This window comes from Acomys russatus, chromosome 19, assembly GCF_903995435.1.
Source record: "Acomys russatus chromosome 19, mAcoRus1.1, whole genome shotgun sequence".
NCBI lineage: Eukaryota > Metazoa > Chordata > Mammalia > Rodentia > Muridae > Acomys > Acomys russatus.
In genome coordinates, this window is record NC_067155.1 from 7,864,909 (window position 1) to 7,877,815 (window position 12,907).

Sequence of the window (12,907 nt, forward strand, 5' to 3'; positions counted from 1 at the left end):
CAGTTTATTAATAATGAAATGGAGAGAAATAAAACAGAGAAAGAGAAAGAGAGAGAGAACTTGATGTAGAGTAAAGGTAGGGGTCCTATGGAAGGCAGGACAGGGATTAAAGAGAAGGAGAAATCATATAATTATACATTGAATTTTAAAACAAACAAAGTTAAAGAAGCAATATGAGCTATAAAATAAATAAAGCCTTTAAAATATTAACAGTGGAGATTACCAGATGAAGGTGCCTATCACATACTGTATCTGATCTACCACATGGAATACAGGGACCTGACTGGGAGGCACGGACCTCAAGAACTATAGAACACTAGGTGAGTGGGGGCCAGCACAGTGCAGAACCAAAGGTAGGCATAGCCCTGGGTAAACCAAAGGCCCACTGAGTAAGGGAGCCCAGTTCCCAGACTCTGCACTGGAACCTGCCTGCAAACTACAGCCTAGATCTATAACACAAATGCTGTATATGGGACTGAACTCCAGGCAGTGAAGCAACAGAGCTCTGGCCTGGGGTGGATCTGTCATCAGACTCCATCTCCACTCCACGTGCCAGTCCACAGAAAGCCCCAGGTGTCATAGGGAAACCCAGGCAGCTGTAAGCATGTTACCCAGCCACAGAAGGCCAGTCTGAACATGACTAGACAGGAACCTAGTAACCAGGCACAGTGGACCCTGCAAAATTGGGCAGACCTAACCCAGCCTAGCCAGGTTCCACAGCCCAGCAGGGTCTCCCATGCTCTTGGGAGAGGCTAGTCATCCCTGACTGGTCAGGTCAGAGAACTAACCAGTGGCCCCAATGCAGTGGGACTGAACCACCAAAGTTGCACAACCTGAACTAATCTAGGCAGGAGGTTACTTCTGCTGACCCAGTAGGAAGCCTGTGGTGTGGGAAAAAGTCACCTGGAGTGGAAACCAGGTGACCTGCCTATTGCAGGGAAGTATTCCCTGATCTCCATACGCAAGGGCCCTCAACCTATAGTCACTCACCAACAATCAGCTTGCAATGACCAGTGGAGGAAACCAGAAACTACCTCCCAACATCAGAGACAGCAAGATGATGGAGGCCAGTGTAAGAACACAAACAACAAAAACAAAACAATTCCAGCTATAGCAAAGAAAGCAACCCTGAGAACTCAAACACAATCAAAATACAAGAAAATGACCTCAAATCCCTAGTAATGAAGATGATAATGCAAAAAATGAATAAAATCCGTATACTAATGCAGAAAGATGCAGCCAAAGAGGTTGAAGACATAAAAGAAGCCTATAGAGAGGCATTAGAAGAAATTCAGGAAAACACAATCAGATGAAGGAAATCAATAAAACAGTTCAATAGCTGAAGGCCTATAAAGAATAACTGGAATAAAATCAAGAATATACAAACAATTAGATGAAGGAACTCAATAAAACAGTTCAAGATCTGCAGATGATAATGGAAACAATGATAAAGGCTCGGAGAGTTAACAAAAAGAATGAGGGAACTTAAAGAAGAAAGCAAGCAGCACAGAGGTGAGCTTCTCTAAGAGAATACAAGAGATGGAGGAATGAATCTCGGAACTAGAAGACACAATCATAGAATTTGAAGCAACCATCAAATAAAATGCTAAATCTGAAAAACTCCTGACACAAAATATCCAAGAAATCAAGGACACCATGAAAAGAAGAAATTTGAGGATAATAGGCATTGAGGAAAGAGAAGATGCCAGACTCCAAGGTCCAGAAAATATCTTCAACAAAATCATATAGAAGGAGATGCTTATAAACATGCAAGAGGTCTACAGAACACCAAATAGAATGGACCCAACAAGAAAATATTCCTGGAACATAATTTTTTTAAAAAAATCACAAAATATACAGAACAAAGAAAAATATTAAAAGAGGCAAAGGAAAAAGGCCAAGGAAAATATAATGGCAAACTTATCAGAATTACACCCAACTTCTCAGCAGAGACCATAAAAGCCAGAAGGTCTTGGACAGAAGTCCAGCAAACCCTAAAGGCACCACAGATGCCAGGCCAGAATACTATACCCACTGAAATTATGAATCGCCAATGATGATGAAAACTATATATTCTATGACAAAAACAAATTCAAACAGTACCTATCCACAAATCTGGCCTTAAAGAAGTTACTAGAAGGAAATCTCCAATGCAAAGTAACAAGCTACAACCAAAATTAGATGGGAAAAAAGATAACTACACCATCACAAAAATATAACCATACAAACACTCTACTGTAACCAACATCAAAAGCTAGGAACTTAATAGTTATTGGTCATTAATATCTCTCAACACCAATGGTCTCAATTCTCCAAAAAAAAAAAGACACAGACTAATTGAATGAATGCATAAACAGGACCCAATATTGTTCTGCATTCAAGAAACACATCTCAGCCATAAGGACAGACATTACCTCGGGGTAAAAGCCTGGAAAAGGTATTCCAAGCAAACGGACACAAGAAGCAAGCTGGTGTAGCCATTTTGATATCTAAGAAAATAGGCTTCCAACCAAAATTAATCAAAAGAAATGAAGAAGATCAGTTCATACTCATCAAAGATAAAGTCAACCAAGATAACATCCCAATTCAAACATCTATGCTCCTAATACAAGGGCACCCACATTTGTAAAAGAACTATTAACAAAGCTTAAACCACACATTGTTCCACACACATTAATAGTGGGAGACTTCAACACCCCACTTTCATCAAAGAATAGGTCATTGAAACAGAAACCAAACTGAGAAATAATGACAATAACCAATGTCACAAATCAAATGGATCAAACAGATAACTACAGAACTTTTCAGCCAAACACAAAGGATTATAACCCCATGGAACCGTCTCTGAAATTGATCACATAGTAGGTCACAAAGGAAGCCTCACCAGATTAAAGAAGATGTATTCTATCTTATCAACATGATCTAAAGCTGGACTTCAACAGCAGAAATAACAAAAAGCCTACACACACATGGAAACTAAACAACTCTCAACAACACCTGGGTCATGGAAGAAAGAAAGAATGGAATTATGGACTTCTTGAAATTTATTGAAAATGAAAGAACAACATACGCAAATATGTGGGACACTTTGAAAGCAGTGCTAAGAGGAAAATTTATAGCACTAAGTGCCTTTATAAAGAAATTGAAAACATCTCAAATAAGCAACTTCATGAGACATTTGGAAGCCATAGGAAAAAAGAAGCAGAAACACCCAAGAGGAACAGATGTCTGAAAATAATCAAACTCAGGACTGAAATCAATAAATTAGAAACAAAGAGAAAATTTCAAAAAAAATAAAAAATAAACAAAACCAGAAGTTACTTCTTTCAGAAAATCAAGAAGATAGACAAACTATTAGCCAAACTAACTAAAATGCAGAGAGACACTATCCAAATCAACAAAATCATTAATGAAAAGGGAGACATAACAACAGACACTGAAGAAATACAAAGAATCATAAGATCCTACTTCAAAGTCATATATGCCACAAAATTTGAAAATTTAAGGGAAATCGACAATTTTCTTGACAGATTGCACTTACCAATATTGAATCAAGATCAGATAAACAAATTACATAGTCCTAATTATCCTCCAGAAATAGAGAAGTCATCAATAGTCTCCCAACCAAAAAAAAGCCCAGGGCCAGATGGTGTCAGTGCAGAATTCTACCAACCCTTTAAAGAGGAGCTAATACAGATACTCTTAAAGCTACTCCAAAATATAGAAATGGATGGAACACTACCAAACTAATTATAGGAGGCCACAGTCACTTTGATACCTAAACCTCACAAAGATCCAAGAAAGAGAGAGAATTTCAGACCAATTTCTCTTTTGAACATAGATGCAAAAATACTCAATAAGTACTCACAAACTGAATAAATAAACATATCAAAGACATCATTCAACATGAACAGGTAGGCTTCATTCTGGGCATGTAGGGAATGGTTTAATATATGGAAATCCATCAATGTAATCCACCATATAAACAAACTGAAAGCAAAAAAAACACATGATCACCTAATAGATGCAGAAAAAGCATTTGACAAAATCCAACACCAATTCATGTTTAAAGTTTTGCAGAGATCAGAGATACAAGGCACATACCTAAACATAATAAAGGCTATATACAGCAAGCCAATAACCAATATCAAATTAAACAAAGAGATATTCAAGAGAATTCCTCTAAAATCATGGAGCAGACAAGGCTCCCAACTTTCTCCATGTCTCTTCAATATAGTTCTTGAAGTTCTGGCCAGACCAATATAACAACAAAAGGAGATCAATGGATCCAAATGGGAAAGAAGGAAGTCAAATTATTCCTATTTGCAGATGATATGAATGTGTATATAAGTGACCCCCAAAATTCCCCCAAAGAACTCCTACAGCTTATAAACACCTTCAGCAAAGTGGCTGGAAACAAAATTAACTCAAAAATGTCAGTAGTCTTCCTATATACAAATGACAATCATGCAGAAGAAAAAATTAGGGAAACTACACCATTCTGATAGCAACAAGCAATACACCCTTACCAAATGAAGGACATGTTTGAAAAAAACTTCAAGTCTCTAAAGGAGATTGAAGATGACATCAGAAGATAGAAAGATCTCCCATGTTAATTGATCAAGAGAATTAACATAAAAAAATGGCCATCTTACCAAAAACAATTTAAAGATTCAACACAATCCCTATCAAAATGCCTACACAATTCTTTAAAGACATTGAAAGATCAATTTTCAGTTTCATATGGAAAAACAAAAACCCAGAATAGCTAAAACAATCCTATATAATAAAAGATCCTCTAGAGGATCTCCATACCTGATGTGCAGATCTGGACCCAGGGGTACTGATGAAATTACTGCACCAACTAAGGACAATACATGCAGTAAACATTGAACCCCTACTCAGATCTAGACAATAGACAGACATCCTCCACAGTTGTGTGGAGCATGGGGCCTTACTACCGTGAGCTCTGGTGCCCCATATTTGACCACTTCCCCTTGTTTGAGAAGCCTGGTGGCACTCAGAGAAAGGATAAGCAGGCTACCAAGATGAGGCTTGATAACCTATGACCATATGGTGGAGGAGGAGGTCCCCTTTGTTCACAGACCTAGGGGAGAGAAAAAGCGATTTAGTATATCAAAGATAATGTAGAAGAAATAGGCCAGCACATGGTACTGAATTTGAAAGTGGAGGATTTGGAAGGGAGATAATGATTTAGAACTCAAATATTCATCTTACATTCTGGTTAACAATGAATGGTTGTGAGGAGGACTGATTGGTATTTAGTAGTATGTGAAACAAGGCACACAGATCTCATGCTCTCTCCAGATCTCAATGAACCTTTAAATACAAACCTTTAATTTGTATGCAAACTCTGGCTCTGTGATGAACTAGATAACTTTGGATACAGCAAGAATGAGTAGATTTCTGTATTTGGCCTGTTTATTGATTTTCAAAATAGAAGCAAAGGCTTTGTTTGAATCATCTGGACATGTGAAAGGTATAGCATGCTTTTTTAGTCTCATGCTCTAGATGTAGACAACCTCTCTCTGAATTGGACAATTCCCAAGGTGTCCCCATGAATTAGAGTATTGTGAGTCCTTCCTTAACCATTGCTGAATGGTTGATCATCTGACACAATACACTGAGATCATTTCTAATTGTGTTCACATCATCATTTTTAGGACATTTCATGGAGAAAATTTGAACAAAAGAGTTTTCTCCCAAGGGCTTTACACTTGTTTCTATGTCAATGTGTTTGGTCTATTGAATTGAAACCAAAAAAAAAATGTATCACATGTCTCGTCCCAGTAGAGAACAGAGTCTCCTTCTGTCATCAAGACAGCATTCATAAAACAGTCAACAACCTCAGAAGGCACTGAATGTATGGGACTGGAAATTTTAAAAGACCCTCAGCTATACTATGGTTAATGAGTTTACCTCTTAAATTCAACAGTCTCTGTCATGTCATCATAGCACCAAAAATGATGTAAGAAAATTGTGCTTTCTGAGAACATTATAAATGATATCATCAACACAATCAAAAAGAGAAATAAATGACTGTTTTATTTTGTTTTCCTTAAAGAATGTGAGCATTGTGAATGCATCAGAGTCCTTCAGTCACATTCTCAGCATCAAAATGTGGACATTGCAATACTTCTCCAATATCCTGTCAATAAAATTCTGAAACATCACTAACAAAACTTTCCTTTCTCCATCAGATGTGGATCAGTGTGTGAGTGTTCAGAGGACCAGTATGCCAACACAGAAAAGAACAAGTGAATTCACAAGGCCATGGTTTTTCTGAGCAATGAAGATGTGTTGGGTATGACTCTTGCCTTAATAGCCTTATACTGCTCTGCATTCACTGCTGTGGTCTTTGGGGTCTTTGTGAAGCATCACAAGACTCCTATTGTGAAGGCCAATAACAGGACCCTCAGCTACCTCTTACTCATGTCACTCATGTTCTGTTTCCTCTGCTCCTTGCTCTACCTTGGCCATCCAAACTCAGCCACCTGCATCATGCATCAAATCACATTTGGAATTGTACCCACTGTGGCCATTTCCACAGATTTAGCAAAAACAAATACTGTGATTCTGGCATTCAAAGTCACAGCACCCAGAAGGATGAAGTACATCCAAATACCAGGGGCACATAACCACATCCTTCCAATATGTTCCCTATTCCAGTATATTCTGTGTGCAATCTGGCTAGGGTCTTTCACTCCATTTGTTGATACTGATGCACACTCTCAGCATGGCCATATCATCATTATGTGCAACAAGGGCTCAGTTACTGCATTCTACTGTGTCCTTGGATACTTGGCCTGCATGGCCCTGGGAAGCTTCACTGTGGCCTTCCTGGCAAGAAACCTGCCTGACACCTTCAATGAAGCCAAGTACCTGACATTCAGCATGCTGGTGTTCTGCAGTGTCTGGCTCAGCTTCATCCCTGTATATCATAGCACCAAGGGCATGGGCATGGTTCCTGTGGAGATCTTCTCCATCTAGGATTCCAGTGCAGGGATGCTTGCATACATCTTTGTTCCCAGGCTCCACAGAATTTTGATAAGACCACACAGAATTTCTATCCAAAAGATCAGGGAGAAATCATATTTCTAAACTCATATTCCTTAAGTTATAATGGACAAATTAAAGTTTCATGTCTACTACTGTCTACTATTGTCTACATTGTCCATATGATCTTCAAATCCTCCTCTTTTTTTCATAAGATCTAGATAATTTGCAAGAGTGCAGTGAGGAAATGTAATTTACTGGTATAAAATACAAACATGTTCAAAATGAACTTAAAATCTTGCTTTAATATTCGAATGAATGAATGACTTTTATGACGGTCCAGAGGTGATAGTAAAATACAGGAATTTTTAGGGAATGAACTGTTAGTTGAAGATGAAGTGAAAATAATGTTTTCTTTGTTATGGGAAAGTGAGATACCCTTCATGTTATTCTGGGATTTAGAAGAGAGAGGAATTTTGTGATAAACAGACAGAAAGATAGATTGATAACTCTGTTGTTATCTTTCTCTTGCAGAGGACCTGATTCAATATCACACCCAGTCCTGAGAAAATTATGTTCTCAATGACCTGTAGCAATAGCTCCAAACTAAATCAGATGTACTTTCCTGGACTCAAGGTTACCTGGACTCACATGTGCATACAATACATTAACACACATACAGAGAGAGAGAAAGAGAGAGAGAGAGAGAGAGAGAGAGAGAGAGAGAGAGAGAGAGAGACCTGAAATTACATAATAGTAAAAGATAAAAGAATATTAGAAAGACTCTGTACTAGGAGTTTTCTTTTCAGAATTGTAAGAACCTACAATGGAAGGATGAGATGTGAGAAAAGATTAATGGATCTCTCTTCATGCATATCATATAAAAACATGCAACTTTAAGTTTATAAGAGACACAGTCAAAAACTGACACAGGAAGAGCAACTTCTTTAAATGATCTTGTTGTAATGTTTCTATTAAAGAAAACAGTGGTCTTAATATATCTTTATGGTGCAAGAAACTAACAAGACAGACCTTTTTTGTATCAATAACTGTGGTACATGGTTATAAGGGCCAGATTTATTTCCTAAAATATATTTTACTTCCATTTTCATTGTAATGACGGTCATGCGGTAACCACAGAGACAAAAATACAGCTTTGAAACCAGATAGCTGGCTTGAAGATGATTGATAGCTTCAATGTGGTTGTTGCAAAGTGAATACAGACCCTCCCACTGAAGATGCAGTGCTCTTACATCTCCTAAAGTTTTCTCTTCTGGAGGCTTACTTCATTGCCTGACCATGTTGATAGGGTGGGACCACTAAAGTGAACTCTAGTAAGAAAATGTGGCCCAATCTGCCTGACACACCTGGGTCACAGCCAGAAGAGGTGAGATATAGTGTAACACAACCCCACTCCCGCACTCACACGTGTCATGTTCTTTCATTAATTGTTCAAAAGTCTTCTTTAATAGAAGGAGAATGCTCCAGTACAATAAAGGCAGTTAAAAACAAGCACATTGCCAACGCCAGATGAAACTGAGAGACGTTCAAAACAATTCTACTAAAATCAGGAGCAGCATATCTTTCTCTACTCTTCCATTATTATTCAATATAGTACTTGATCTCTTACAGTAGTAAGACAACTGAAGAAGATCATGAACGTATATTGGGAAAGAGAGGAACCAATGTATCTTAATTTTTGAGGATATAATGACGCACGATTATGTGTGTGTGTCTCAAAAAGCTCCAACAGAAAATTTTTACGGATAATCATGTTCACAAAAGTAGATGGATACAAACTGAATCACAAAATGAGTAACCGTCTCATGTACAAACGAGAAACAGACTGAGAATTAATCAGAGCAACACCTTTCATAAGAGTCTCAAATAATATAAAATATATAGTGGGTAACTCTAACTAAACAAATGAAATATTTGAATAAAAATCCAAGTCACTGAAATAAAGAAATGGAAGAAAACATCAGAAAATAAAGATATCTACCATGCTTGTGGAGTGGTATGATTAACATAGAAAAGCTGGCCATCCCACCAAAAGTGCTCTATAGATTCAAGGCAATCTCCATCAAAATTCTAGCACAATTTTTCACAGACTTTGAAAGGACAATTTTCATCTTTATATGGAGAGAGAGAGAGAGAGAGAGAGAGAGAGAGAGAGAGAGATAGGAAGCAATCACAAATGACAAAAAAAAATCTAGATGTACCATTATTCCCAGTTTCATGTTGTCACAAAATTATAGAAATAAAAGCAGCATGGTACTGGCACAAAAACAAATATATTGATAAATGTAACAAATTATAGACCCAGATATAAATTCATACATTAGAGATGCCCTATTCTTATATAAAGAAGCTAGAAACACACACTAGAGAAAAGACCCTGTATTCAAAAATGTTGATGGCCAAACTAGATACCTTCATGAAAAAGAAAAATAGAACTCCAAATAAATCAAATACTGGAACAGAAAAGCAAATATACGGGACATGATGGAAGCAAAATGGAGATTTGCCTTGAGCTTGTTGGCACAGGAGAAGACTTTCTGAACAGAACACTGATACTGCAGGCTTTAAATTCAACAATTTATAAATAGTATCTTACGAGACTGAGAAGGTTCTACATTGCAAGAGACACCACCATTCAGATAAGTCAGCATCCTACAGAATGGGAAAAGATTCTTATCAATTATATATCCAATAAAGGTTAGTACCTCAAATTTATAAAGAAATATAAAACTGGATTATCAAGGAACGAAATCACCTTATTGTAAAATTAGGCACTCTTTGCTCTACAGTAGGCCACACTGATATCTCAAACCCCAGGAAAGACACTTTTCACATCCCACAAATACTTCTTAGACTTCACCCAGCTTCCTCAAACAGGACACCTTCCACTTTTCTCCATATCCTGGATCACAATTATGACAGAATCCCCTTGTATGTCTGAGCCAACCCTGACATATAGAGCCCCAGATAACACCACACCAACACACATCCTATGCTCCCTCAGAGCCAATCCAGCACAATGAGATGATTTCTCCTCCTCTCCATATTCTAGAACTCAACTCCGGCAGAAGCCCCATACTCCACCAGAGGCTATACCAGTACCTGTAAACCCCAAAAGACTGTGATCTATCAGAAACTATGCAGGTACCCAGAACCCCAGAGACCATGCTACTTATCATAATCCTAGAGGGAATGTCATGAGCAAAAGCACCAGAGGACAGCCTGGCCACCAAAATACCAAAATCTCCCACCCGACTTGGGACACGGGACACCCACTTTATGCTGTACAACACTAAACACAAGTTTGAGCCTATTCGACAGGGTGTGGTGATGCTCACCTCACCTTTAATCCCAGCCCTTAGGAGGCAGAGGCAGGTGGATCTCTGTGAATTCCATGTGGATCTCAAGAGGTCCGAGACATCCAAGGCTATACAGAGAAACCCTGTCTCAAAAAAAAAAAAAAAAAAAACTAAAAAAAAAGTTTAAATGTATTCCAAGTCTTATAGCATTTATAAATAGTATTTATAAACAAAATAGCTGTCAACACTCATCTGGTAAGCTTCTATTTGTTTATACGTGATAATGTACACAGAGAATAAGGGACTACATGCTATTTAGACTGAAAGAGTCCATATTTGTAACATTCTTCCTCAGGATATAGAAATCACTGCAGGATGGACGGAGAGTGAGTATAAGTTACAGAGGTGGTAAGTAAATATAGGGAAACACATCTGAACACAGCAGGGCAGGTGTGAATTCACAGGGATTAAGACAGCAAACACACAACTTGTGCAAGTCCAAGAGAGCCCATATCCAAGTATGAAGATAAGAGTTCCTCACATATTGACAGTGGTCAATGGAAATTTTAGGTCCAGAGAAAGTAAGACACAGATTTTTATGATAGCCTATACCCTTATAAGATGACCCTACATCAAGGGAAGTCTCCATATCCAAAACTATTTTGACAGCAAAAAGTAGTCCTGCAGTGTGTGATTAATAAAGGACAGATAGTTGATTGGATAGGGGATCTGGGAGTAGAGAGAATGAGAGAATGAGGTGATTATGATCATAACATATGCGAATAAAGGCTTTCAAAGAACTGAAAGGGAAACTCTTTAGTTAATCAGTATTTGACACTCAACACAATGCAATAGAATAGAGCAACTAGAAAACAAAACAGGATGCCTAAAAGCAACTGATGACAACAACACATTGTTGAAATGGCCTTCTAACAAGCAATACTAATAATAAATATGATCACAGAGTTACATACCCAGCCACATACACTAAGGATTTTTCTGTCTTGAAGGATGATGTTTTCCCTCCTGAAAGATATAATTCTTGCTACCTAATATTTGTTCCACACCCCCCTCATAAATCCTTTCAGAGAGGAAATCACCACAGAAGAGGACAAATTAAGAATGCTTAGAACTGACTTTAAACGGTAATTCAAACTGAAGATAAGCCAAGACTTCTCTGCCTAACAATGATGCATAATTATGGAAGTAGATTTTAAATTAGAGTAGATTGGAATTTTTACTGGATACCACAATTAAGGTTAACATACCTTGAGGTCAAGTAAGACTGATAGTCTATGTATTCGGCTTGTTTGTTTAACCTACCTTTTAAATAATGGTGGAACAAAACAGAGAAGAGATTGAAAGTAACCTTAAAATGATATTTAAATGTTGAAGACACATGCAGGTATTATTGCTTGATATCATTATTTGTTCATTACTGAGACAAATTGATGTCTTTTAGCTTCATTGATATAGTTCCTTATAAAATTTCTCTAGCATATCTTGCATTCCTTCGCCCGTGTGATGCTTTCATATTGACTCAATAAAACAGAGAGTAGAGCCCTTTGTTAAGGATATTGAAATGCAGGCACAGGGACAGACAGACATAGAGGTATAGTTACGAAACACCGTACAAGGAGGCACCGAAGCAGACTCTCATACAACAGAATGGCAGAAATGATAGAAAAAAAAAAGTTGTGAAAGAAGTACAGACATCTAATCTGGGTTCATTCTTGGACAAATTACAACATAAGAAAAATGTTTTTATTTTTCATTAATTCTATACTTGGCGACTCTAAGTTTATACTTTGTGTATTAAAACCTATGCAGCGCAAAATTATGGGTTTGGGGTGCGTCGTCTCAAATCAAAAGCAACTGCATTGTGTTAGTGCTAGTTTCTTAGCAGTCCAATATTAATATAAGAAATAACCTCATTGAAGACATCAGTAACACTCTCTTCTTGGAAATACATGATGCAATGCATCAGTTACACTCATTTTTTTTTTTTTACCTCAAATTGGAATAAACAGGGATTCTTCATAAATTACAGAGCCAATTCCCAACTACCACACTATTCAAATGAAAGCATTAAAATGTAGGAAATTGATGCTGGCAGTTTAGAAATGGCTGATCACAAAATACTCATCTCTGGGAACTGAGATGTTGGTCATGTGCTAGACTCTAATTCGCAGTTTGGTTTCTAGTCTGGATACTGAGGGAACTGGTGAGTAGTTCTGGACTTGGAACTGTTATTGACTCTCTAACCCTTGCAGTTACAGGAGATTCTGTTCAGTACCTGGAATTCAGATGTGTGTGAGTCATACTGTGAACGCTCTGTGAATGCTGGACACCAAAGTCTTAAAATACTACTTCCTATCATGAACACCACTGGTCATATTTCCTATATACCCATAGTAAGCTCTGTCTAGGAAAAAAAAAACTGTTTCTGATACGTCCATTTCAAAGCTCACTTGGAATGTCTGATGCGATCCAGGTCAATTAATTCAAACAGTGTGCAGAAAACTGGTATAGTTAACTAGGACTATTAGCAAACTTTCCCAAAAGGAATC

At 37.6% G+C, this 12,907-nt stretch overlaps 1 protein-coding gene across 1 annotated transcript in view; it reads left to right on the plus strand.

The window, feature by feature from the left end:
• The window catches only part of LOC127203508 (vomeronasal type-2 receptor 116-like), a 34,603-nt gene extending 27,520 nt beyond the window's left edge, over positions 1–7,083 (plus strand). The window contains exon 7 of the mRNA XM_051162314.1: position 7,083. Coding sequence (XP_051018271.1) covers position 7,083 — 1 coding nt within the window. The remainder of the gene's footprint in view (positions 1–7,082) is intronic.
• Positions 7,084–12,907: the final 5,824 nt, after the last annotated feature.